The 26776-nt window shown below is 37.5% G+C and overlaps 14 protein-coding genes across 14 annotated transcripts; 6 read left to right on the forward strand and 8 right to left on the reverse strand.

Annotated features, from left to right (window-relative positions):
• Window positions 1–22: 22 nt before the first annotated feature.
• Window positions 23–502, reverse strand: the13 (acyl-coenzyme A thioesterase The13; the record flags this gene model as incomplete). The annotated part of the gene is made up of 1 exon (XM_056179393.1): window positions 23–502. One exon carries the CDS (start codon window positions 500–502, stop codon window positions 23–25), a length of 480 nt encoding a protein of 159 aa, XP_056037165.1.
• Window positions 503–1104: 602 nt separating this feature from the next.
• On the reverse strand, window positions 1105–2548 carry tfb2 (transcription factor TFIIH complex subunit Tfb2; the record flags this gene model as incomplete). The annotated part of the gene is made up of 3 exons (XM_056179394.1): window positions 1105–1353; window positions 1407–2178; window positions 2226–2548. 3 exons carry the CDS (start codon window positions 2546–2548, stop codon window positions 1105–1107), a joined length of 1344 nt encoding a protein of 447 aa, XP_056035298.1.
• A 520-nt stretch (window positions 2549–3068) lies between these two features.
• Window positions 3069–4054, reverse strand: did2 (ESCRT III complex subunit Did2; the record flags this gene model as incomplete). Its single annotated transcript, XM_056179395.1, has 7 exons — window positions 3069–3272; window positions 3313–3384; window positions 3449–3517; window positions 3575–3721; window positions 3859–3936; window positions 3973–3992; window positions 4039–4054. 7 exons carry the CDS (start codon window positions 4052–4054, stop codon window positions 3069–3071), a joined length of 606 nt encoding a protein of 201 aa, XP_056035296.1.
• Window positions 4055–4714: 660 nt separating this feature from the next.
• Window positions 4715–4900, forward strand: smp2 (Schizosaccharomyces specific microprotein Smp2; the record flags this gene model as incomplete). Its single annotated transcript, XM_056179396.1, has 1 exon — window positions 4715–4900. The coding sequence occupies one exon, from the start codon at window positions 4715–4717 to the stop codon at window positions 4898–4900; it is 186 nt and encodes a 61-aa protein (XP_056035294.1).
• Window positions 4901–5626: 726 nt separating this feature from the next.
• Window positions 5627–6270, reverse strand: ykt6 (SNARE Ykt6; the record flags this gene model as incomplete). Its single annotated transcript, XM_056179397.1, has 2 exons — window positions 5627–6116; window positions 6167–6270. 2 exons carry the CDS (start codon window positions 6268–6270, stop codon window positions 5627–5629), a joined length of 594 nt encoding a protein of 197 aa, XP_056035293.1.
• A 277-nt stretch (window positions 6271–6547) lies between these two features.
• On the forward strand, window positions 6548–12337 carry slh1 (ATP-dependent RNA helicase Slh1, ASCC3-like protein; the record flags this gene model as incomplete). Its single annotated transcript, XM_056179398.1, has 1 exon — window positions 6548–12337. The coding sequence occupies one exon, from the start codon at window positions 6548–6550 to the stop codon at window positions 12335–12337; it is 5790 nt and encodes a 1929-aa protein (XP_056035292.1).
• A 172-nt stretch (window positions 12338–12509) lies between these two features.
• Window positions 12510–13936, reverse strand: enp1 (bystin family U3 and U14 snoRNA associated protein Enp1; the record flags this gene model as incomplete). Its single annotated transcript, XM_056179399.1, has 2 exons — window positions 12510–12935; window positions 12986–13936. The coding sequence occupies 2 exons, from the start codon at window positions 13934–13936 to the stop codon at window positions 12510–12512; spliced, it is 1377 nt and encodes a 458-aa protein (XP_056035291.1).
• A 589-nt stretch (window positions 13937–14525) lies between these two features.
• Window positions 14526–16445, forward strand: ash2 (Ash2-trithorax family protein; the record flags this gene model as incomplete). The annotated part of the gene is made up of 1 exon (XM_056179400.1): window positions 14526–16445. The coding sequence occupies one exon, from the start codon at window positions 14526–14528 to the stop codon at window positions 16443–16445; it is 1920 nt and encodes a 639-aa protein (XP_056035290.1).
• A 95-nt stretch (window positions 16446–16540) lies between these two features.
• swf1 (palmitoyltransferase Swf1) lies at window positions 16541–17200 on the reverse strand (the record flags this gene model as incomplete). The annotated part of the gene is made up of 1 exon (XM_056179401.1): window positions 16541–17200. One exon carries the CDS (start codon window positions 17198–17200, stop codon window positions 16541–16543), a length of 660 nt encoding a protein of 219 aa, XP_056035289.1.
• Window positions 17201–17811: 611 nt separating this feature from the next.
• On the forward strand, window positions 17812–18186 carry isd11 (mitochondrial [2Fe-2S] cluster assembly protein, LYR family Isd11; the record flags this gene model as incomplete). The annotated part of the gene is made up of 2 exons (XM_056179402.1): window positions 17812–18057; window positions 18127–18186. 2 exons carry the CDS (start codon window positions 17812–17814, stop codon window positions 18184–18186), a joined length of 306 nt encoding a protein of 101 aa, XP_056036058.1.
• A 191-nt stretch (window positions 18187–18377) lies between these two features.
• On the reverse strand, window positions 18378–20529 carry SOMG_00609 (ER protein folding protein; the record flags this gene model as incomplete). Its single annotated transcript, XM_056179403.1, has 4 exons — window positions 18378–18494; window positions 18548–18985; window positions 19041–19324; window positions 19365–20529. 4 exons carry the CDS (start codon window positions 20527–20529, stop codon window positions 18378–18380), a joined length of 2004 nt encoding a protein of 667 aa, XP_056036057.1.
• Window positions 20530–22050: 1521 nt separating this feature from the next.
• On the forward strand, window positions 22051–22995 carry abh1 (tRNA demethylase; the record flags this gene model as incomplete). The annotated part of the gene is made up of 2 exons (XM_056179404.1): window positions 22051–22819; window positions 22874–22995. The coding sequence occupies 2 exons, from the start codon at window positions 22051–22053 to the stop codon at window positions 22993–22995; spliced, it is 891 nt and encodes a 296-aa protein (XP_056035864.1).
• A 500-nt stretch (window positions 22996–23495) lies between these two features.
• On the forward strand, window positions 23496–24351 carry SOMG_00611 (peroxisomal docking protein Pex14; the record flags this gene model as incomplete). The annotated part of the gene is made up of 2 exons (XM_056179405.1): window positions 23496–23768; window positions 23809–24351. 2 exons carry the CDS (start codon window positions 23496–23498, stop codon window positions 24349–24351), a joined length of 816 nt encoding a protein of 271 aa, XP_056035865.1.
• Window positions 24352–24604: 253 nt separating this feature from the next.
• Window positions 24605–25989, reverse strand: mpg2 (mannose-1-phosphate guanyltransferase; the record flags this gene model as incomplete). The annotated part of the gene is made up of 3 exons (XM_056179406.1): window positions 24605–25768; window positions 25831–25870; window positions 25949–25989. 3 exons carry the CDS (start codon window positions 25987–25989, stop codon window positions 24605–24607), a joined length of 1245 nt encoding a protein of 414 aa, XP_056035866.1.
• Between the last annotated feature and the right edge of the window lie 787 nt (window positions 25990–26776).

Consider the following 26776-nt stretch of genomic DNA (forward strand, 5'->3'; position numbering starts at 1 on the left):
ATACCATATCGCTTGGGTCGGCTTAGTCCAAATCGAAACAGTTTCTAGGGTCGTTCAAAGCATTACGAACGAACTTGGTGTGTCTTCCCTTGGCAAAAGTTTCCTTTGCTTCGGTGAAGAAGTCAACGCTCGTAAAAGCAATGTTGGAGCCGAGTCTGTCACATTTGGCATGAAGGAGAATTTGAGAGCCCAGAGTTCCACCGCTTTTCAAAAATGTCTGATTCATATCAATTGAAACACCAGAAACGAATAATCCCCTACTTGCAAGAGCTAAACTTCCACTCAGGTCAGTAAGGGCGGCAATACATCCTCCATGTAGATTTCCCATTCTATTCAAATGGCGTTTCTCTAATTTCAAAGAGCATTCCACGGACCCGGGGATCGCTCTGAGGATCTGGATATCACCAAGCAAGCAAGCATCAAACCCGTTAGTGTTTTTAAAGTCTTGCCAAACAGAACGAACAAAAGTTACAACTTTAGAACTCCCAGGATTAGCAGCCATCCTATAGTTATTTTTTATAAATACGAAACAAGCGAAATTTCTATCCTTTTCAAAGAAAGACAACAGAAGAATCTGATGTTAAAAACGCAAACGTTTAGGTATCTTGGGTGTGGTCAAACAGGAATCCAGCGTTGATAAAAAATAATTGGCTATGATGAAGAAAAGGCAAGGAAAGCCAAAGATATGTTAATTAAAAGATAAAAAAACATTGAAAGAAAACAGCTGTTCTTAAAACAAAAAGTTATATGTCTTTTTCAGAATTGGTATCAATTCGTTCCTTAGATGACTCTTCATCTTTTTTGTTTACGTAGCTTTTTTCAGAAAATTAACTAAAAAGAACCAAATATCATTAATGAAATAGAAAATCCAAGCTTCGACGAACGCAGCTCTATCGACTGTTGTTTTAGATATAAAACCCTATAATGTTGAATTGGTATGCCAAAATCTCGAAAGCTTTGCGTAGTTATAGATTTCAAAAGTTTAAGAGTTTCTCACATCAAACTTAATTACTTGCCGTCGGTATGTACTAATTGTTCATTGAAGAATGCCCATATTCATTACTCGTAATACATCAGCAATTCATTCCCAAAACTCCCCGTGTGTTATTTTACAGCTTTCCTTTTCAAGAAGGCAATCATCGGCTGCGCGCCAGCTGTGGTAATAAAAAACATGCGTTTGATCGAACTATCCCACACAAGGACACCCAGTTCTTTTGCGTATTCCACGGCTTGGTCAAATTCCATGTCAGTAAGAAAGTCTCGAAATAGTATTCCTGGTGTCGCCTTCAAACGGTTCTTTTCTAATTCCCATAAATAGATCTGATCCACTAATGTAGGAGGAAGTAAAGGTACCTATTATAATGTTGTTAGTGTTTTTATAACTGTAAATGCGTCGTGTTACTTACATTCGCTCTCATTTGTGGATGAGCATGCGTAGAAAAGTATGTGATAATTTGTTCAGCAGCAATACCATTCATCAGAGCTCTTCGAATACTATCACGAGTGATCACGCCAACAACCAAATTTGAAAACTTCGCTCGTAAATTAGCGAATAAACCTATGATGGCAATCTGTAGAGGCGAGCTTGTGTAGGCATACAAACGATAATTTGTTTCTACAATAATGAACCCCTTGTCAGCGTCATTATCACTCTTGGCACCTTCTAGTGCGTGAGAGTCAGTTGTTAAGCTCGTTGCGAGACGCGTAGGATAAAATCGCTTTGATGTCGTTTTCCTTTGATACACGACCCCGTACTCTCGTAAATCTTCCAGCATAATTTGTTGAGTGTCAGTCAAGAAATCTACAGAATAATCTCTTCCCAATTCCAAACTTCCTAGCATAAATAGAAAATGTAAAACTTGAATAGGATCCATATGTGTATCTTCGGAAAGCTTGAGATACTCAAGCAAAAGAGTCCAGATTTGTGTATTGATATCTTGCAAAAGGAATTGGAAACCTGAGTGCGTAATTCGCAATTGATTCTTGGGACCAGTCATTAAACCTCCTCTTCGAAGTAAACTTAGGACTCCTTCTCCGGGATATTTACCCTCTGGCGTTCCTACCATGAAATGTAAAATAGTTTCCCAAGTCTCCTTTGCGTATTTATCTAGAAAGTCTAAATCCACATGATGCTTGTCTTCATCGGTGCAGGGAACACCAAATGAATTATGATTCCCACTTAAAACGTTAAAACTACATTTTCTAAAAATTAAAAACAACCATACCCGCCGGTGAGAGCAGTAATAAACTGCTTCCGGAATTCCTCGTTAAGAATAATGTGCTGTCCATCAAATTGAAAAATGTGCATGCTCACAAGTTTGTTAAATGATTCTGATTGATATACTTTACTCGACATTTTCGTCCATAAATCAAAGTCTGAAAGAGCGACAGGCATAGGATTAAAAAGCATGGACATTACATATTGTCTTGCCAAAATCGGTAATAATCGAAAAACAGCAAGGCAAGCCGCTGGCTTTTGATACAGTCTTGCATGATTTGGAAGCTGCTCTAGGAAATCGTTGATGCTCGATTTAAATTCTGCCTGCATCCTTGAAATTCAGTACTTTTACGACAAGACGCGTTCAACCTAAAACAAACAAAAAAGGTAAAAAAATTTTTTGTATAAGAAACATAAATAACTTTCAGAATTAATTAAAACACTAGAAAAACGAGTGATTCATGGAATTGTCTATCTGGATGGATGTTGGAAGCCAAAATGTAGAAGCCAAATATGCAGTCTGAATTGTATGAGCTTGTGTATCAAGAAAAAAATTTAATTTAAAAAATTTCAATATAAAAAAAATAGAAAAGAAAAGAAAAGAAAGAAAGCAATCACATGAATTGCCATACATTTTTACAGCAATAGACTTTACGGGAATGAATACAAAACGGGATAATTCATTATACTCAATCATTAGTCTAGTCAATTCTAAAATTTAACTAAAGATGATTCTTCATTTAACTTGTAAAAAAAGAAAGGAAAAATGGAAAAGGGAAAGGGATACGAAAAAAAATTTCCCTAAAGGAGTATCCATAAATAAATGACAAAAATGATGGATTCAAGAAGTTCAAGAAGAACGCAAGGCTCTCAGTCGTTCTTGAAGACTGTCATCTTCGACCGCTGGAGAGGGGGTTGGAACCTTTTCTTGAGGAACAGAGAGGTTATTGTTCATATTTTGATTGAATTCTAATCCCGCCTCATCAGCAACGGATTGCATTAATAAGTCGACATTCTCTTGGGGAGTATCGACAGCAGTAGCAGAACCCATAGTCTGAAATGTTAATAGAAATATAAGAGGAAATTATACTTACTTTATGCATGTAATCTGTCTGAACATCAACGTCGTCAAACTGAGTTTCGAATTTATCCATAATTTGAGAAATCTATCATTTTCGGTTAGAAGATCAAGCCCTAGCTTTTCTAAGAAATAGAATTTACACAACTTACTTTATCCAGATTCATGCTTTGCATAGCTTTATCCATACCACGAACCACAGAAGCCATATTTCCAGAAACCTAATCGGTGTTAGCATCTAAATTAAATCCACACCCATAGCTGAAAAAGGCACATACCGATCTCATGGTCACTGCAGTCTGCAACCTGCTAGAAACCGCGTCAATGCGCGATGAGAGCTTTAAAAGGTTAAGGGATTCTTGTTGTTTACGAATGGCATTCGAGGCATATATTTGAGCAACTTCTTGATTTCCTTTTAAGATTGCCTATAGAATTTGTAAGCTTTTCTATCCTGCAAAATCGGCAATTTTCGGAAAACGTTGACACAGTATTTGGATTCAGCAATCGTAATCACAAAGGGAGATGAATAGTACTAAACTTTTTCTCACGAATTATTCCATACCTTTTTTACTTTCTCACGTTCTGCCCGTTCTTCCTTAGACGCCTTTATCGATTGTTTATTCAGCGATTTGGCCGCGAACTACCCATTGTTAGTGAAGCAAGGGAAATTTCGCACCTTTAAATGAAACAATGATGCTAATCCGTTAGTATTCGACGTGTTATAATTCTTTTTTTCTCGTACCTTCTAAGTTACTCATGTTTTTCAAGTTTGTTGTTGTTCTGTGTCATATTCATCCATCCTTCTTGACCTCTAAAAGTCTCCCTGTATTTCGTTATCTTGGTTTATTTATTGCTTTGCTTTTTCTTGACTTGTTTCAACGTTCTATCGAGTATAACATTAATAAATATAAATAAAAGGAATTTTTGCTTTTTTGTTCATCTTCATGTCTATTGTGTTTTACTCGTAATCTTTAGTACTAAAGTAAAAATAAATTCCAAACGTTTTGTTCACTGATTCCTATCGTCGTAGCGTTTCTCTCGTCAACGCTTGCACTTTGATTCATTAGTAAGTGCATGATAATATCTCTTGAAATGAATTTAGTCCTTTTTTTTTGTTTACCTTTACAAAAACAAGATGAAAAACAAACTATTGAAAGAAATTGAAACGGAACTTGGCATGTATTTTCATTTGGATGACCTTCTGTGACTATATTCGCATTCGCATTTTATAGCAAAAACACGATTTTTCTTTGTAACTATTCCTTGTATTTATTGTTTACTTTGAGGTTTATTTCTTGTACAACCCCTACGCTGTAAGATGTTTCATGGTAGAACATTGTTTATATTTTTACGGGACAGATGTAAACAAATACGACACATCCCCAACTTGCTTTCAACAACATCCTACACCTTTGGATATGGAAGAAAACAAAGAAAATCAATTGAATTTGCCCAAATTATCAATCCCTGAGAATATACAGGTATTCCAGGGCAAATACTATACGCTGGACGGTGAACAAACACCAAACCCAGATGGTGCAGCCGAGTTTAAAACCTGTAAAGCGTTATACTACAAATCAAAAAAACCAATCCCTGGGAGATAAGAAATGGATTTATTCTGTTTGTACATGCTTCAAATGGCCTTTAGCTGGAAAGGTCCGTACGAAATGCATACCTATTCATTCTTTGATTCTGATGAAAAATATCCAAAAACAAATCAGCGTTTCAATCTCATGAAATTGATAAACCAATTATGAATGCTTCCAGAACGTGGACTACATTTTCCTCAGAAACGCTCATAAACAGGAAGATTTAAAAAAATTCCATATATTATACAACATAATAAGAATAACCCGAGAACATGAGTTTTCCTAACATTGTATACGTTCGTAGAAGAAGGCTAACATTGTGAGGTTCAGGAAACAAGTTGTTTATAAAAAAAAAACACAAATAGCGTTTGATCATTACTGTGATGTTCTATGGAACTTATAAATCAGTTCATTTTTAGAACGACGATTGCCCAAAAGCCTAGAACCTAACTTTCTTTTTAAAAGGAAACAGGGAAAAATAATTGTCGAATTAGAAACGGTAAAACAAACAGCCGGGTTTCCTCGTGTTTGCTCTGTTCATGATAGAATGTCTGTTTTTGGTGGAACAACCATCGTCAAAGGATTTTTATGCGCAAACATCCTTGTCTTATATATATTTTTGTTTAAAAAATATAAAAAATAAAAAACCTTAGTTATTAAGTAATCAGAACGTTCTCATTATTATACGTGACCGGAATGGTGTCTCGAAAAATGTACATCCTCTCCAAATAATGCAGGAAATTACTGGATAAGACAACATGAATTTTGTTTCTTTGCAGACTTGTAAAACATACGAGATTGACTAGACAAATTGTCGCTACGAGCAATCAAATCATCCAGTTTCTCACCACGAGCTAAAACACTTTCAATGGTTCTATGAAGCACATCCTTTGTCTCATCCAATTCTTGCTGCACACGCATAATTGTGTCTGCCTGTTTCGGATCCTGGTATTTTGATAAGTACGTATCGAGCTCTGGGAATGGAAGGGTAACTGCACCAGACTCCCATTTTTGACGAGGGTTTTTTGTAACAAACTCATCTAATAATTTATTCAACAAAGTGTATGCGACTCGCAAAGGATATTCTTTGTCGCTTGCAATGACACCACACAAACCATCTGAACGATTATAAACATGAAATACATAGTCTGATTCTTCAACGTCTTGTCTTTGTCCAGGGCTAGTTCTTTCCGTCACCGTCTTCGTAAAAAATGTCATGAACTCTCCAACACTAATTTCATACGCTGTTAGCTAAAAATTCATATACCGTGATTTCCATACGTAGACCTCTGAAAGAAGGAGAAGCTCGAAAGATCTGAAGCTGTACATAGCAACTGAACTGGCTTTGGGTCAAACCGAAGAATAGAAATTGAATACAGCTTCATCTTCTTCTTAATGCTGCAAGTTATAGCGTTTTGGTTCCGACCAAGTTTGTTTCTACCATACTTGATAACACCTCATGGATTACCGCGCTGCACCGCAGATTGCTATACCTGAATCGAGTACAAAATACTGCCTTCGGCAAAAACCCATTAACCAGTTTATATAGCCTTTTAAGATCAGTTCATTAGGAATTGTAAGAAAGTACTTCTTCTACAGAATTAGGAATTTGAGAAACTTGCCTTCTTTGAGAAATCGCGAAACTTTTTGATACTGGCTTATATGGAATTAGCGCTCAAGCATGTAACGAATCGCTTAGAAAAGCTGGATTCGAATTGTTTTCAAGATGATATTTATACTTTTGAACCGAAGAATGTGAATTCTTCACTACATTCGGTTGGAAGAACCATTAATGATATTTTGGATACGACTTACACATTTCTACCAAAAAAAGTACCTATACAAGAAAATGAATTGGTCGAGGATACAATCTCTAATTTACGTTGGCTAAAGGAAAAATGTGAAACAGTTTGCTCTACTATGGATGCGGAATTGAGCCCTTCCACCTTGTTCGACTCGATTGTTGAGGCCCTTCTATCAGAAAACGACGAATTGACTGTACAGGAGGATTTGATTAATCTCGTCGGTTTTGAAAATGTTGAGCTCTTATCTCAGATTTTTGAAAGGTCATCGTTAATTTTGCAGGAGTACACTAGTCAATCGATTTCCATGGACGAAAAAGCTTCCGCAGACCCAAGTGTTACTCACGGACAAGCCCTTTTGGATTCTATTCGAACAAAGGGACCTCAATTTACACGATCCAAAGACAACCGCGGTCCATTATTTACTGGACAGCAAGTTTTCGAAAGTGAAAAGTATCCCCATGTTTACGGTGACAAAAGGCTTGGAAATACTATTAGTGTCATCGGCAAGAAATTCGCTTTGCCAGCTGGAAGTCAACGAGATGACTATGACAAATACGAGGAAATAACTGTCCCTCCTGCAAAACATATACCCCCTATGCAAAGCGAATCCCCAATTAATGTAAGTTCCTTGGATACTTTATGCAAGAAAACGTTTATGCGATATGAAACCCTGAATAGGATCCAGTCACTTGTGTTTCCCGTTGCTTACAAGACGAATGAAAATATGCTCATTTGTGCCCCTACGGGTGCCGGTAAAACCGATGTTGCCTTACTTACCATTCTGCAAACGATATCTAACTTTACTGAGAAATTGGGTCTAGACGAGCAAAACGAAGAACGCTTGCGGGTTTTGAAAGACGATTTTAAAATTATTTATATTGCACCTATGAAAGCTTTAGCTGCAGAGGTCGTAGAAAAGATGGATAAACGTCTTAAATGGCTAGGACTAAAGACGAGGGAGCTGACTGGTGATATGCAATTAACCAAAAGTGAAATTGCAGAAACTCAAATTATCGTTACTACTCCCGAAAAATGGGATGTCGTTACTAGAAAGAGCGTAGGCGATAGCCAGTTAACAGAAAAAGTTCGAATGGTCATCATTGATGAAATTCACATGCTTCACGATGATCGTGGTGCTGTCATTGAATCATTAGTTGCCCGGACCCAGCGATTCGTAGAAACAAGTCAGCAGATGATTCGAATCGTTGGGTTATCTGCGACTCTTCCCAATTACCTTGACGTAGCTGACTTTTTGGGTGTTAATAGATATAAAGGATTATTTTATTTTTCTTCTGCTTTTCGTCCATGCCCTATTGAGCATCATTTTATTGGTGCCAAAGGATCACCTAAAGTAGTAAGTACAAATGTTGATGAAGCTTGTTTCGATAAAGTCCTTAAACTTATTCGCGAAGGGCATCAGGTGATGATTTTTGTTCATTCCAGAAAGGAGACAGTAAAATCTGCTATTAAAATCAAAGAACAATTTTTCCACGAAGGTGCCGCTGATTATCTTGACTGCTCAACTCATGAGAAATATGGGCTTCTTCAGAGGGAAGTTGCTAAATCTAAAAATAAAGATTTAAGAGAACTATTTAAGTATGGTGTCGGCATCCATAATGCTGGTATGTTACGTTCTGATAGACATTTAACAGAGCGCCTTTTTTCACAAGGCGTATTAAAGATCTTGTGCTGCACAGCTACACTCGCTTGGGGTGTCAATCTTCCAGCTTACGCGGTAGTTATCAAAGGTACTCAACTGTATAATCCCCAGAAGGGTTCTTTTGTTGATTTGGGCGTTTTGGATGTTTTGCAGATTTTTGGTCGTGCTGGTCGTCCGCAATTTGAAAATTCGGCTGCTGCATTTATTATCACTTCCCATGATAAGCTTTCTCACTATGTTTCTGTTGTCACTCAACAGACACCGATTGAATCTCGGTTTACTGAACGGCTAGTTGATAATTTGAATGCAGAAATTGCTCTAGGAACTGTCACGAATGTGGATGAAGCTGTAACTTGGTTAGGTTATACATATTTGTACATCAGAATGCGACGAAATCCCTTAATTTACGGAATTGCTTACGATGAACTGTTAGATGATCCTTTGTTGGGCAGCAAACGACGAGAGTTGATTGAGTTGGCTGCTACAAGATTGGCCGAAAATCAAATGATCATTTTTAATAAACGGAACGGTTATTTATCACCTAAAGATTTGGGAAGAATTGCTTCTCATTTTTATATCTCGTATCAAACCGTTACCACCCTGAATGGTTTACTAAAAAGTAAGATGTCGGAAGCCGATATTCTTTCTTTACTAAGTCAGTGTACCGAATTCTCACAGATAAAATCCAGAGAAAACGAGCATAAAGAGTTGGAATCATTAATGGAACACAACGCTCCATGTCAATTAAGGGATAGCATTTCAAACACTGCAGGTAAAGTCAATGTTATCTTACAAAGCTATATATCCCAAGCTCGCGTTGAGGATTTTACTCTAACCTCTGATACAAATTACGTTGCTCAAAATGCCGGACGAATTTCACGATCTTTGTTTGAAATTGCTTTATCTCGTGCTTGGGCATCAGCTTTTACTATTTTAAACTTGAGTAAATCAATTGAAAAGAGACAGTGGGGGTTTGAACATCCATTATTGCAATTCGATCTCCCAAATGATATTGCCGCTAAACTTGAAAATCAATACAGTAACCTTTCTGTTGAAGACTTATCTGAAATGTCTGCCAGTGAACTCGGAGATTATGTTCACAATAAGAAAATGGGACCCACTATAAAGCACTGTGTCTCTCGCTTACCTTTACTTGGAGTAGAAGCTGACTTGTTACCCTTGACTAAAAATGTACTTCGGTTGACTTTGACAATTAATGCTAAGTTTACTTGGGACATGAAGTACCATGGCAATTCACAACTGTTCTGGATTTTTGTTGAAGATAGCGATGGGTTGGAAATTCTTTATCATGAGCTTCTTGTACTAAACAGGAAAAGTTCTACATCCCCCCAGTTAATGTCGTTCACAATCCCTATTTCTGATCCTTTACCATCTCAATTATATATTGTTGCGATGTCCGATAGATGGATTGGCGCTGAAACTGTTACTCCGGTTTCATTGTCGAACGTGGTTTTGCATGAAGATTCTAATCCTGTGACTGAACTTTTGGATTTACAACCTTTGCCTATAACTGCTCTCCATAATCCTGTGTTGGAGTACATTTGTGGAAAAAGATTCGCATTTTTCAATGCAGTACAAACACAATTCTTTCATACCGTATATCATACAGATGCTAATGTCTTTGTCGGTGCTCCTACTGGATCTGGTAAAACAATGGCAGCAGAATTTGCTACTTGGCGTGCTATTCAAAAGAATCCATCTCACAAGGTTATTTATATTGCTCCAATGAAAGCCTTGGTTAAAGAAAGAATGAGCGATTGGGGTTCCAGATTAATAGAGCCAATGGGACTGAGCATGATTGAATTAACTGGTGATACCAACCTTGATACGAAGACAATTATGGAGGCGAATATTATTATCACAACACCAGAAAAATGGGATGGTATATCCAGAAGTTGGAAAACTAGGAAATATGTTCAAGACGTTTCTTTGGTTATTCTTGATGAAATTCATTTGCTAGGAAGTGATCGAGGTCCTATTTTGGAAATGATTGTTTCTCGTATGAATTATATAGCCTCACAAACGAATAAGGGTGTCAGAATTGTCGGCCTTTCTACTGCTGTTGCGAACGCAAACGATTTGGCTGATTGGCTCAATATTAAGGATGGCTTGTTTAACTTTAGGCATTCTGTCCGTCCTGTACCTTTAGAAATCTACATAGATGGTTTTCCTGGAAGGGCTTACTGTCCGCGTATGATGTCCATGAATAAGCCTGCTTTTCAAGCTATCAAAACACATTCTCCTACACAACCTGTTTTGATATTTGTTTCTTCTCGTCGACAAACAAGACTTACCGCGAAAGATTTAATTGCATATTGTGGTTTAGAGGATAATCCGCGCAGGTTTCTGCATATGGATGATTCAGAGTTAGAAATGATTCTTTCCAGAGTTGAAGACAAGAATTTGAAGTTGGCTTTACCATTTGGCATGGCTCTTCACCATGCTGGTCTTACCGAAGGCGATCGTAAGATTTCTGAAGAATTATTTGTCAACAACAAAATTCAAATTCTTATAGCTACAAGCACTTTGGCTTGGGGTGTTAACACTCCAGCCCATTTAGTTATTGTGAAAGGTACCGAATATTACGATGTTAAAATTGAAGGCTACAAAGACATGGATATAACCGACGTCTTGCAGATGCTTGGACGTGCTGGACGACCTCAATTCGACAGCTCTGGTGTTGCTCGTATATTTGTGCAAGACACTAAGAAGTCATTTTATAAACATTTTCTTCATAGTGGGTTTCCAGTTGAGTCTTACTTGCATAAAGTACTAGATAATCATCTAAACGCAGAGATAGCTAGCGGCACTATTGATAGTATTCAAGGCGCACTGGACTTTCTGACATGGACGTATTTCTATCGTAGAGTTTATCAGAATCCTATTTACTACGGTGCTGAAGGTGATGATCAGGACAGTGTAGATAAATTTTTATCAGGCTTAATTGTCAGCGGTTTTATGGAACTTGAGAAATCTGCCTGTATCTACCGCGTGGATGAGGAAGATTATGCTCCTACTTCTTTGGGGAAGATTGTTAGTTATTATTACTTATTTCACCATACTGTGAGGAATTATGTACAGAAAGTTAAAGAAGAGATTGATTTTCAATTCGCTCTCCAACTTCTTTGTGAAGCTACCGAATTTGATGATTTAGCTGTTCGACACAACGAAGATTTAATTAACGCTGAAATCAATAAGGGCCTCAAGTATTCTGCCGAGTGCCTTAACCTAAATATGGTTGATCCGCATGTGAAAGCATTTATCTTGTCTCAGGCTCATATTGGTAGATTGAAACTTCCTATCGACGATTATATTACAGATACTCTTCAAGTTTTGGACCAGGTTATTCGTATCATTCAAGCATACATTGACGTTGCAGCTGAATTAGGATATTCACAAGTTTGCTTGCAATATATGACTTTATTGCAGTGTTTTAAGCAAGCTTGTTATCCCGATGAGCTATACAGAAATGCGCTTCCAGGATTGCATTGTAATGATGAGAAAGATGCTATGAAAATAGTATATCAATTCGCTGGTAAATCGAGAGAAAATCTTGAAAAGGGATTATCGAAAAATGAAAATGTTTTCGACCTATCAGCTGCTATCGAAAAGCTTATGGCATATCCTGATTTGGATATTAGGGTATCGCAAAAAGAATCACACAAACTATATGTTTCTTTGCGCCGTAAAAACAAACCTTTGAATCCCGACTTTACTATTTCTGCTCGATTTCCTAAACCTCAAACCGAAGGTTTCTTTGTTTTAATCGTTGACTTGGCTACAAAGGAATTGTTTGCTATTCGTCGTGCATCCTTGTCTGGAAAAGGACAGTCAAATCAACTTAGACTCTCACTTACTTGCAAATTAGAAATTCCTGAGCCATGCCGTGGACGCAAAGTCAAAGTCATAGTTGTCTGCGATGGATATCCTTTGACATACGAACAAAAATTCGTTCTACAAGAATAAGAGCGAAATGATATCTAACTTATTTATTAGTCTTACAATGCTTTTGGTAGTAAAAATTAGAAATGCAATGTTTTGCTGTATTCAAAGACCAAAAAAGATACTATATTAACATATACCAAAAAAAATAACAAGTATTATATAATTAACCCAATATACCAACCCACAAAACCTATCAATACTCTTCCATTTCCTGAGGGATTTCTTCGCCACGACTGGCACTGTTGACCAATTCACGACGAATTTCTGGGCCGATGGAGTAATGGCCTTTAACACGTACAACCTCCAAAAGTGCATCTTTTTGCTCAGAAGTAATGTCAAACTTGTAACGTTGAGCAAAGACAAGCATTGATTGATGTTCCAAAACAGCCAAAGGACGATCCAAAGCTTTCCAGCGCATAAAATAGAAAACGAGCGAATCCAAAACCTTGTAAGGTAATGCATACTTTTTATCTAATAAGATTCGAATAAAGACGGAACTAGCACCATTAACATCAAATTCTGTTAAACGAAGTAAGGCAGCAGCAGAATGAAGAACCGGTACTGAAACTTTTACTAAAACACTACCAACGATGGCAGCTTCACGTAAACTACAATTTTCCTAAATAAAAAGATTAGTAAATGACCTAAGATATAGATTCAACAACTTACCGAAACGAGAGGAAACAAAAATCCTTTGAAAAAAGCCGAAGGTTTATACAAAGCCTTCTTCAAAGCCATATATAAATGATAATTTAACTTTTTGTTAGTTTGGATATCTTCACGAATTCTTTCAAGAACAATCACGTTCAAAAAGTGCTGAGCTTGAATGGGTTTCAAGTTCGAAATGAAAATACGAGTAGCCTCATAACAGGCATGAGGGGTCCATGTATCGGGACGTGTGATATATAAAATTTCTTCCCAATTCGATAAGGTAGGAATAATCTTGAATGCCTTAGGAATTTTTCCTGAGCGATATTTACTCAACAAAACACCTACTTTTGAAAAGACTTCAATCACTTTCGGGGGGAGAGGAGGCATTGCCTCTTCTTCTTCCTCAGCAGTAGGAACATGTTCACCTCGTGAACGAGCCTCAGCCTCGCTAATTTTTTGCATAATCAAATCAGAAAGGTTTGTTGATTGTTCTTCAGGGGCATCATCTTTTCCTTGATCATTGTTTTCGGGGAAAAATTTATCAAAAAGTTTACGATCAGTTTCGTCTATGTCTAATTCTTCATATTCATCATCTTCACCGAATTCCTCACTATCACTAGCATTGGAAGCAGCATCCGATTGATCTGATCCATCATCTTCATCTCTTGGCTCAATGACCGGGTTTTCAAGAGTATCCTTCTCGTGAGACGATTGTGGGTACCCCTCCTCTTCAGAAAGAGTTTTTGGTTTTCCATCAGCTTCTTCTTGTTCTAGCTCTTCTTGTTGCTCTCTAGCCAATTGCAAAACCCGTTTGGATGCTTTTGCATCCATATATCCATTTCTGTCTACATTTTCTTTTCCTTTCTTTTGCTTACTGGACTTTTGTCGTAGAATTCCGGTTTCAGACGAATCAGCAATGTCCTTGTATAAAGGAGCATGCTGCAATTTTGGTTTAGGTGCCTTCGGCATATTTTTATCTACTAGTTCTTTAGTTCGAATGCCGTACCAGAGAGCTATGCTGAAGGTAGGTTTTTAAATGATTAGGAAGAACTTGGGTATGCAGCTGACGCTAATTTGCGTTAACTACACTTTATGAGTTATGTTTTAGTCTGTTAAAGATCTTAGTGATAGTTAGCAATACGGTAATTAGACGTAACCTAATGCATTCCATCTCCCAATTTACACTTTTGTTGCAGAAACTTACATACATTAGATTTATTGATTTTCAAGTTGAAGGTCAAACGACCTCTATATCAAAAAACGAAATTCTTATTTATACGAAAGCTCAAGATTGACTTACAGTCTTTGAGTCTACTCCTTGAACGCTTGTTTGAATGCTCTTGTAATCATTTTGGATGCATACTGCAGTTTGGATTTCTTTGTACGTTTTCGCTTGAAAAGAAAAGGAAAGGAATTTTTTTTCGGTTTTTTCTTTGTGTATAATAGCTTTCGACTTCGTTCATAGAATTACAGGAATTGCATTTATCCATGATCGTTTGTTGCAATACAATAATCAGAAATTGAAGTTGTTTAGAAAAGGATACTTCATAGTATAAACATGTCGTTTTCGGAAGCACTGCCTTATAACCCTTCGAGCCTGAGCTGGAACGATACGCATACTCTTAATGACCAGAATCAATACTGTTATTGTGGAAAGGATCGCAATCTAAAATTCCCTGATGCGCAATGCCGTACATGTCAAAACTTTTTCCATCTTTCTTGCTTGACACCCCCGTGCAATAGTATGACTGGCTTTTCCACGAATTATACCTTTACGTGCCGACTTTGCAGCGACGACGGATTTGAGCATTTGGAACGAGGAGTATCAGCTTGGAAAGCCGTAACGGCTACCTCGATGGCCAATTTGGTAGTTAAGCGCTATACTGATGCTCATCCTGATGTACCTATCGAAGACTTGAATGCCGCTAATAAAAAGAATTTTGCTGGCGACAAATTCTTCTTCAAAAAAAAGGAGGATTTAATCCCTTATATAGAAGAAAACTGGCACCTGTTGTGTCCCGATCGTGAAAAAGTGCAAACTTGGCAAGCTACTTTAGGAAGTTGCTTGGTTGCCAATAAAGATACATACAGTGCAAAGGATGAGTCTTTAAGGAACCAGAACTCCGAATATTCTTTGAGTAATCCTAATTTATTTATTTTTCGCTCTGGCTACATTGTGCCTTTCCAAAGAATTGGCGCAACCGTTCCGAAGCGGCGGTTTTCTGAAATGGATTCTTCCTCTCTAGTTTCTGCAAGGTTAAAGGAAGACAATAAAGAACCTAAAAAGGAACAGAAGCGTGTCAATAGCTCTGTATCAAATGCTTTCAACAAGAAAAAAGACGTGCCCACCATTCCTATACGCTACAAACCGCCTCCTTGGAAGCCGTCTGATTTCAACACTGTCCCCAAACTACCAAGTTTTACCCAAGCATCTTCCAATAAATCCCATGGTTTTTTTTCTTTGTCTGAAATTCCTTTTAATTCTCGAGGCTTTCGATACACGCCTTGCGAAGCTGCCCGTGATCTCCCAAGTACAATGTATCGTGAAATTGAACTTCCTCCCTTTTGTGCAAGGATCAACTGGCATGATATATCTCCCCCTGTGTTGGTCGATCATTCAGTGTTGTCAGCGACAGTGGAAAAGGGTTTCCGTATGGCACGTTCCAATGTATTTATGGCTCAAGGAGAATGGTATTTTGAGGTCAGAGTAGAAAAAGGAGGTGGCCATGATGGCTCTCACGTTCGTGTAGGACTTGCTAGGAGAGAAGCTCCACTCGATGCTCCTGTTGGTTACGACGCTTATTCTTATGGATTGCGAGATGTAGGAGGGCAGAAAGTCCACATGTCTCGACCGCGAGCTTTTATGGAATCTTTTGGAACTGGAGACGTTATAGGATTTCATATTTCCTTACCAAAAATTACGCCGACAGATGTTCAAGCTTCTAACATATACCATGACAGGATTCCTATTCGCTATAGAGGACAGCTCTTTTTTGAGCAGCCAGATTATGTGCCAAGCAAAGCGATGGATGAACTTTTAGTACCAAATGAACAAGCCAAGTACATGGATTTGGCATATTTACCTAATTCATATATAAAAGTATACAAAAATGGCTCGTATATGGGAACTGCGTTTGAAAATTTACTGGATTTTACACCTATTAATTCTATAAACTCTAATCAACATTCATTTAATGACGGTTCTCTGGGTTATTATCCTGCAATTAGCATGTTTGGAGGAGGAATTGCTAGGTTTCAATTTGGTCCTCAATTTTCGCATCGCCCGTCTGCATTGGGATCAAATGTGCGACCAGTGTCAGAAAGATATACGGAACAAATTGCAGAAGACGTTTTATGCGATATCCTTGATGAAATTGAATATTCGAATGAACCGAATGCTTTCTCGGCGGATCTACTGCCTGAACAAGATGAAGCAGGTTTAACAGTCATTCCTGAAATTAAAGAAATATTAGAATAATAGAAATGATTGCATGCTTTTGATTTACTTTTATGTCATGGGCAGTTTATTTTAAAAGTTCAATAGATCATGGATAGGTAGACGTGTGGAAGTTTTTATGGGAAACATATAGACTTGAAGTTGTTCCAAAATCCTCGATCGTAAATATTATCGACCTGAGCAAGTGAGCGCGCCAACGTAGCATCCGGGGGAGCCTCGTCTTGAAGGGTTAGCATTTGAACTCCATTTCTGTAGTGCATATAAACTCTAGACTGCTGGATAAGCTCACTCAAACCTGCCCATTTCTCACTTTCGTTTGTTGTATATCCTGCGTACACCAAGTAAAATTCATAACACAAGAAAGAGAAAACAATTACACTACTAAAGACTGAAATTAAAAAGATGGAACCAAGTTGCCTCTCAGCGGTGATAGCAGCCCACCAGGAGACCAAATGAGACCTTAAACTGGGATCCCGCACTTTGTTAAAATGGGATCCGATACAAAGGACACCATACAATTGAATTTGTAATGTGGAAAGTAAAAATAAAAAGAAATAGCGAATATTGTTGCGTCCAACACAGTTGTTTATCCAAATGCAATGATGATCAAACTTTTGTACACAGCAGTTGCACAAGCGGCAATGCTTCGATCTAGCTGGCTTCATAAATTTACAAGTTTCACACATGCGCGGGAAAAAGATTTTGAAATCGTAAGGGTATGCAGTTGAAACTTCCTGCCAGTTTTTATGTGTAACTACACCGGGATCCGAGTACATCGCTGTGTAAAGGGAAATATAGGGCAAACCAGCGGAAATAAATACAAGCAACCAATCCGGTTTATGGTAATGATTCGTAATTGTATGCCCATGGTATAAGAAGTTAAAAACGCAAAAGCTAATTATACATAAATAGAACAGAACAACAAGAGAATGCTTTTGGAAGAAAACGTAATTTGATAATTTACGACAAAAGATGTTGCCTCTGCCGTGAAGCAATTTTTTATCCAGTTGGGATAGTTTCTTTGGAAGCCATACCAAAAACAGTCGGTTCAACTTCCCAATGCATGTGTGTCGAAATACTCGAAGCTGTCCAAAAAGCAGAATAAACACGAAGGCACTTATAATGGCTACGAAGAGCAAATATTTGTAAAAAAAGCTCATTTCCAAGACACGATTTTCTGCCACAGCAACGATTATTAAATTTCGTCTGTTTTAAAAAAATAAATCAGCGTTTGACGTTTTACTATTGTGAAAATATTCTTATTCCCCAATTCATCTTCAGGTCATCCTATGGATGGTGGAGAGAACCTGTACACCTAATGCTTCAGCCAAGTATAAGAACACCACAACTCCCACTTAAACAAAACCAAATCAATTATTTGACGAACATGGCTTCCAATCGGCAAACCTTTGTCCATTTATATAGGGATTTGATGAAAACAGCGAAAATATTTCCCTACACATACCGTGAATATACGCTTCGCCGTACTAGAGACAAGTTTAAAGAATTGAAAAATGTAACGGATCCTTCACTGGTGCATGAATTTGAACAAGAAGCACGACATTTATTAGGAGTTGTACAAAGACAAACAACTCTCAATGGAATGTACAACAAGAGAAATCTCGTTGTCGAGGTAAGTAAAGACGATGGTTTTAGGCTTCCTCGAAAAGCCGCTATACAATGAAAACTAACCGATCACCAGAATACTGATAATGCAGAAGTAAACGTGAAAAAGTCGTTCGAAAATGCCTCTCAACTTTGAGCAGTAATTTTTTTTTGGTTTCACTTTTGCTCACGATAAAAGCCTGAAAGCCCATACAGCATTACTTCTGAAAAAAAAAAACGAAATATTATTATAATGTTAGTTTATGATTATGAATCATTTTGCTTCCGTTTCTATCGCCATGTCGTGCGAAAATAAAAGTAGTGGAACAGGGAATCACGGTCATTGAATTACCATATACGCTTTGAAAACATCGAGTATCGCTCTAATGTGAGTAGTTGGCCCTTACTGACGGGCAAATCATCTTTGGAGTTGTTAAGATACGCTTTGGTTGGATTGTCGATTTCCTGATACATGAATGTTAGCTTAATTTTATCAAGAATATCAAATGTTCTCTTACAATATGTCCTCTGAAAAAATTGTTTGTCTTGCGTTCTTTTTCCCACGTTTCCGTATCTTCCTCTCGTACTTTCATAGACCTGTATCTGGATTGAGCAAAAGAAAGGAGAGCCATTCCCAAAATGAGTTTGAGCATGAGCAAAATAAAGAACAAAATAGCTATTCCTGCTTTTCCTTGTAACCAGGATAAGAAAATCGATTCCCATGAAGGTTCTTTTTCAATGTTGTAAACATGAGATTGTCCTTTTGGTAGGTAATAAATGTAATTATCTCCGGTAGGTAGAAGCACTCCCATTGATTTGGCAATTTCTTGTTTCATGGAATGTGTTGATCGAAACATACTCCATGTTTGCATGGACGTCCGAATAAACACACAGACAAGGGGAAGAACTGGAAGGCCCATTCTTCGTGCAACATGCTGGGATTTCCCAGTGACAGTCTAAAAATGGTTAGCTTTAGTTTCGACTAAGAAAAAGGACATCGTCCTAACCAACCTGAGCAGGCCGTCCACCAGAAGCAACATAATCATGACAGAGGACGTCAGTAAATCTTCCATAAATACTCGGTTTAATATAATTAAACTTTGTGATAAAAGCATGCTTAAGCCAATCCACAAATAATTCAGAACCAATGACCCAAAAAAATGGAGCCATTAGTGTTCCAAGACGGTCAAAAGTTATTAAGGGGGCATCTAGTGAGGAAGTAGTATACATTTCTGTTAGATTTCTTAAAAATATAACAGTCGCCATGACTGTAATCTGGAAACGCTCGATGACATCTGCGGAAATTAGTTTTGAGTTTTTCAAAAAAAGACATACCTGAACATGTCAACTGAAACAAATTTTCTTTTTCAAATTTTTTAAATACAGATCCTTTAATCTCTACCATCTGATTTGACATCAAGAGAGCAAGAACTGCATTAGAGTAAGAGTTCACAGTAACGTTTAAAGTAACTATTTGGTATAAAAGAACCAATGTGTGCAATACCATGTATGCAAGCGAGATAAAGTAGTAGTAGAAAAACCTTAGCCAACCTGAAAGATCCAAAAAATGAAAGGAAAGATTGTAATCAGCAAACAAACAATCAAGAACGTCTTGTCCTAAAGCACCACAAAGTCTATCCGCAATTTCCAAAACATTGTATAAAACATAAAAACGAATGCTAGCTTGAGCTCGAATAACATGATATAGGCGACTAACATCAAGCCTTCGAATTAAAATACTTGTCGAAAGTAATAAAGAGACTTTTATAAGATCAATTTTTCTGCATCTGGAAAAAGCAATTGAGGATACTTTACTGCTAGGGAATAGAAAACGGAAGGCATTATAAAAAACGAATTGAAATAACAAGAAAATGGATAGGAAAATGCGTATGGGTAAAAGGGTGAAGACGTAGAGAAAGCTGTCGACGCAAACAAACCATCCATAAAGAAGAGTCTTTTCAATGGAGAGTGGAGTAGCAAAGAAATTTTTGATCATTGTTTGTTTGATTGGATTCGCAGATACAGTATCAGAGGCCGTCAACTCTAGGCAAACATAATCCCAAAAGCTCCGTAGCCGTAACCTTGCCATTCGAAATCTGGAAACTGGCATCGGTTGTGATTTCTCTTTCACTTGATCGCTTTGATTATAATCATAATTCTCTCGTGGAGCAAACGAGGAATGCGTTCTTTGTCCGGGGGTAAAGTTGCTTCTAGAAGAGATACAAGAAGTGGAACCAAGGTTCTCAACGGATGCGCTTCTTTTATTAAGTAAAGGAGGAACACTTTTTTCCTTTTCCTTTTGAGTGATCACGAATTCTTGCTGATGCTTCAACTTTTCAAACGGTAAAGATCTGCTTGAAGTATGTGAACGGTTGTACGTCTCGGAATCATGAGAAGGATCCTGAAATTTTATTCTTTGATATATTTTTGGAGATAATCCACTTACATTCTTCTCTTTCGGGGGACCCATTGGTTCAGCAGCATTTTTCGTTTCTGCCATGATTCTTTCGGTGGACGATACGAATAAATCAATTATGATTATAATGTGTGTCTTTGCAAAATATAATAAATAGAAGTATTGGTTCAATGCCAAGGATGAAAGTATTAAGATGTTGGAAATAACTGCGTTTAATAATTAAGACTCATACAACATTTCCTTTTATAAAAATATAAAGAAGGGATCAACAAACAAGCAGCGTAAACTTATTTCTATCAAAATAAAAGGGAGCTTGGATATTGTCGTTACGCCTGAGTATTAGTGCCTTCTCAAAAACCGAACCTTCAATTAAATAAATATTAGTACAATTAATCGAAAAGCTTTTCAACTATTCGTTTATTTCTTAAAAATTGCTTTGCCTAGGTTGGTTACTCTTCACAAAGGATAGGGGAATAATATTTAATATGTACGGGTTCTTTTATCGTAGAAGTAGTGACTACAACATGCTAAGCAGAAACAAAACCTACAATGAATTTAATTGAAAAGCATTTATCGAGATAGAAAAGAGGATATAACTCGCGTTTATGCGAGAGACAGAATACATTGTCGTGTTTCTAATTGAAATATCTATAAACGCGTTTCTACCATTCCTGAAATCCGCAGAGCTCCTCAATGGCAAAAATAAAGAATTTATTTATTAAAAAGAATTTTTTTTTCTATATCAAATAATTGGAGCAATTGAAAATAGTTGCCCTTGATTTTTTTTTTTTTTTTTGTTTACAAATAAACAAGATTCAATAAAGGCGTGTGTGAAAGGTTGAGCATGCCTTGAATAGTTTTCAGTTTTTTTTTTTTTTTTGTATTCTAAAAATAAGAAAAACCCTAGAATACTTCGAGGATGTCGTCCTTGTGCGTACTCATTGCTTGTATTCCAAGTCTTGACTGTTCCATAATTTGCTTTTGTGGAATGAGTCTTTTCTTTTATATTATAAACAACTGAATAAACTAAGTCTACTAACTCTGTCATCTTCAGCTATAGATTTGAAGAATTTGCCGCTTTTGACATTGGAGTTAAACTAAGCAAATACATCCAGCATAAACGGAACAAAGGCCTAGCAAAATGTTTCGACTGGCTTTATGCCTTACAATTCCATTCTTTTCTCTGCAAACTACTTCAAACCATGGAATAGCAGGAAATGTTCCCAAGGATATCAACTCATACAAAATCCTTCTCTAAAGCGAAACCAAAATGCCTTTTAGAATTTACGTTCATTTAGTAAATTTCCCGTAGTTTTCCTTCTTGTTCTGTTGTTTGATATTTTCTCTTACTGACATGCGAAATTCTCAGACCCTTGCCTAGTAACATACAACTTAAAATTTATTCAGTCGGGGAGCTTGACTTAATCCATTGCATGTTTTGTTGTGTTTTTTGATTCTCTACGGAATCATATTGAGAAACTGGAAGAGGAAACTTCAATAGTAGAATCGTGCTTGCTACAAAGAGAAACGTCCATCCTCTTGAAAAGCCATCATCCTTTCCAGAAAAACACGAATTGATTAGTTCAGATTCCACAGCTCCTCAGAATGGAAAATGTAAATATTTTTCGTGCACAAGAAAAGCGATATAAATGCCCCGGTGATCTAGTACCAGATTTATCAGAAGTACTAGACACAAGGGATCCAAATTCTTACGGATACGATTGCTTACAAACTATACGTCCGGATGTTTTCATATACTCCAAGGTTCCTGGGTTAATCATTTTGAGAAATTGTGTTTCACCTCACTTGCAAAAATATTTACTAGAAGAAATAATGTTTGGGCAATTACAGGATGCTAAAAACAAAACAAATCTTTCTCCTTTTTACAAACTACCTTTGGAAACGGACAGTATTTGGAGACGGTACTATGATGGCAAAGAAAGTGACCTCGTGGAGGGGATCCCTCCTACAAAACCAGCTACGGTAGACAGACTCATTCAAAAAAAACTCCGTTGGATTACCCTTGGTGAACAATATGACTGGACAGAGAAAGTGTATCCTGACCCATCGTTGTCTCCTCCTTTCCCCAGAACGCTGGCGAATTTCGTTGAAGATCTCGTGCAAAGCTACACAGACTACCGGAAATGGAAAGCCGAGGCTGCCATCGTAAATTTTTACTCTCCTAGTGACACACTCAGTGCCCACGTTGACAAATCCGAAGAAGACCTAACACTTCCTCTTATTTCCCTTTCTATAGGATTAGACTGTATTTACTTAATTGGAGGATCAAGTCGCTCTGAGGTTCCAATGGCTTTGCGATTGCATAGCGGAGACGTGGTGATTATGGCAGGGCCTTCAAGACAAGCATTCCATGGTAAGTTTTTGAGAATTTGAGGATATGGTAAGAACTAACTGAATTAACTCATAGCTGTGCCCAAAATTCTTGCATCAACGACTCCTTCTCATCTATTAACAGAAAGCGATCAATGGAACCGTTGGATTCGAACTAAACGCATTAACTTTAATATTCGTCAAGTACGAAACTCGTAGACTTCTTTCACAATATGGTTATTTTTTTACTTCACACATGCCTTGACTTTGTTTGGACTTGGGAACCAGAGGGAAATTCTAATCATTTCTTTGGTTAACTACTTTATTTAGAGCTTATTGTTCTCACTGAGAATGATGATTTTGTATAGACAATAGAAGAAAACATTTTATTACCAGACATTGCCTACATTAAGTTTTTGTCAACAATTCATGCTTCTTTATTTTTTGATATGAATATTTACTTGCTTCAATATTGTTATCGTTTCGCTCGTATGAATTTTCTACATCAACCGTTTCAAGCAAGGGAATCGTTTCACCTTTTCAATTAAAACTCGATCTCTTTTGATTGCTGTTATACAATTGTATATGATTGACTTTCCACATAAAACTTAATAATTTTTGTTCGTCAGTCATCTACTTACACATAGTACTTTGTGGTTCAGTTTCTTCATTGATTTTTTGGTTCCTAGTCATCGTTCCCAAACATCCTCTTTATAAATATGAATCAAGACCTTTTAAAAAATGCCGTAGAGTTTTTAAGACAGGATTCAATCACGAATGCTCCCGACGCTAAAAAGGTTGAATTTTTGAGTTCTAAAGGTCTAAATCAGGACGAGATTCAAAATGCAATCGCATTAGCTCAAAGTCCTATGTATAACGCAATGAAAAACTGCTCAAATAGTGAAAACACGCTTACGAGGGACTGGAGAGATTGGTTTATTATGGGTGTAATTTCAGGCGGATTTGCGTGGTCTGCTTGCACGTTAGTAAAGGTAATGGAATGCTTCGCAAGCTTGTATCTAACTGCTTTAGAAATACCTTGTTCCCATGTTAGAGCCCCCAAGCCCTAATGCATATGAAGAAGACAAGAATGCGTTAGATCGTAGGTTTGAGGAAGCTGAGAAGACGCTAGATTCTTTGTCAGAAACGACTAAAAATCTCGCTGAAAAAACAGAAAAGAACCAGGATGATCTTGATGGTGCTTTAGATGACTTGGAAGAGACGCTCAGTACTTTGCGTCGCGACTCCGATCAGCGAGATCGAGAAATTGCAAGGATTTCTCATGATGTTTATACCATGAGCGCTAAAACCCTCCCACAATCTTTAGAATTAATCCAAAAATCACAAGAAGAAGCATTGAAGAAGCTTACTGAAGAAGTAAAGCAACTTCAATCTTTACAACAAAACCTTCCAACTTCATCAGAAAGTCTTAATGGTGCTGCAATCAATACAGACAACGTTAAGCAAGTGCCAAATCTCCAAAATGCGAGTAACGAAGAAGAGGCTACTTCTTCTCTACCCGAGTGGCAGGTGTCCATGCGCGCTCAAGCTACTGATGATGTGAACTTTTCATAAATTTACAAAACAGCGAGCATGAGTCAAAAGTTTAAACAACTGGATATGAATATATTAGCTACGCGCCTGTGATTAATTTCATGCAAAGTACGAGCTACGTTGTACAAACTTCTTTTTTTTTTTTTTTTTTTTTTTTTTTATTATAAAATTTTTTTTTCGTTTCTTATTCAGGCGTATAAATATATAAATCTATGTGATATTGCTTAAAGGAAAGTAAAGTGATTGCTTTATAACCAGTAGAATCGGGAGGCATTTACATGACAATTTCTCCAACCAAGCCAACCTTGATCTCCTTATGAGGGAGAACGAGGCAGTTTTGAACACGAACCTCATCATGAACATGACAATCGGCACCCATCACAGTTATAGCCTGTACTTTAACGTGATTACGCATGATGGTAGTAGAGTGCTGGCTGGGCAAGGTAGGGGATCCTTCTACACGAGACCATTTACCAATTTTGCAGTTACGAGAAAGAATAGAGTGCAAAATAACAGCTTGAGAGGAAACCTCACAGTCTTCTTGAATAATGGAGTTACGAATACGGGCACCATCATCTACATGTACACGAGCGCCAATGAACACATTGGGACCAATTTTGGCTCCACGGCTAACTGTAGCAGATGGGTGGATGAAAACAGGCTGAATGATCTCAGCTTCAGTATCAGGATTGGGAAGGCTGCCATCGTGGTAAGCTTTTTGAAGGTAAAGAGAGTTGGCAGGGACGGCAGACCCAGCAGTTTTAATTTGGCGCCAGAATTCAGGAGTATTATAAGCAAAAATGGCTTTAGACGAGTCAGAGCATAAAGGAGCTAAGACATCGTCCTCCAAGCTCAAATAATCTTCCATTCCATCATCCAAAGAACGAAGTTGCTTCTCAACTTCCTCAATACGACGCTCATAAGCCTTTTTAATTTCGTCGAAAATAGAGGCATCAAAAACATAAACACCACAAGAAATGATGTTTGACAAGTAAGAACTAGGCTTATCGACATAGTGCAAAACACGGTTGGTGTTGGAGTCCTCAACAAGGCAACCAAAGTTACTGGCATCTTCCTTGTTTACCTTGGTAGCCATAAGGGTAACCAAAGCATTCTTTGCTTCGTGTGATTGCAACAACTCATTTAAGGGAAAGCTGCAGCAGACATCAGCATGCATAACAAACACGTTGTCTGTATGTCCTTTTAGAATTTGGTCACGGAAATGATACAATCCACCGCCTGTGCCTAAGCAGTTATATTCACGGAGATACTTGATACGATGGAACATGGGGAACTCAACAGAGGCTTCATGGATGAAGTCTTTGAAGACAGACTCTTCATAAAAGCCAACTAGAAAAACATCCTTGACACTTTCGACTTTTGACAAAGCTTGTAAGTGATGATGAATCATTTCACGACCTCCTATTTTAAATAAGGGCTATTAAACAAGTGTTAATCACTATGAGCAATCGACGATCAATGACTCAAGTCTGTACTTACCTTGGGAACATCAAAAGAGAGAGGACGGAAACGGGTGCCACTAAACGATTTTTTTGTTAGATTTATGAAACTTGAGTCTAATTTTGAACTATGAGCACTTCATTGAATACACACATACCGAGATGGACCACCGACGAGAATGACCGCAGACGAAATCATATTTCCAGCTTTCACGCTAAACAGAAAAACAACCAAGAAATGAAGGATTTAATAACAATTCCAAACTTTTTTTGGAACTCTCGTATGGTGCGTGGTTGGTTTTCGACAAGGTTGTTTTTGCCCTGTACGAGAAGTCGCTGCAGGAACAGTGGACATGAGGTTGATGTAACGTAGCATCTACCAACTGTTAAGATGAACACGAGTCTATGTTTTCCATAGGTAATAGATGCTATGTAAGTTGTTTAAAAAACAATAAAAATTCAATAATAGTTGTGGAACAATATAAAATTCGTAAATCCGTTGAATTTAAGAAGTGTTTACACGCATGACATTCAACAGTTTACATGATCAAAGTGAAACTAACGCGTTAAATCCGTAAGAGAAGCTATAAATGTCACATTTGAAGAAGGAAATGATAAAACGCGAACTTGGTTGCTCTATTCAAAGTATTTCAAAGTTTTACGAAAGTCGATAGATTCTCAGAAGCAAAAGAATCAATTTAAAACGAAACAGAAAATCCTGGAAATCTCTGAGTTTGCAACAAGTCCTATAACTAGCTTCTTATTCTCCTATATTATTTCGGTTTCAAGCATGAATTCATGCCTCGCGCCTTTTTTATGGATACAGATTGAGGTGCCAATGGCGATTGATAAATCAATAAAACTCTGCACTGCACCGAAAGTTATACAGCCTCTACTTTTCTGTTATAAATTGTTCAAGGGATCGGTTAGGCTGCCTAGTTGAATCGGACATTTGACATTCATGTGATGGGTACAAAAATAAAAGA

This window comes from Schizosaccharomyces osmophilus, chromosome 1, assembly GCF_027921745.1.
Source record: "Schizosaccharomyces osmophilus chromosome 1, complete sequence".
NCBI lineage: Eukaryota > Fungi > Ascomycota > Schizosaccharomycetes > Schizosaccharomycetales > Schizosaccharomycetaceae > Schizosaccharomyces > Schizosaccharomyces osmophilus.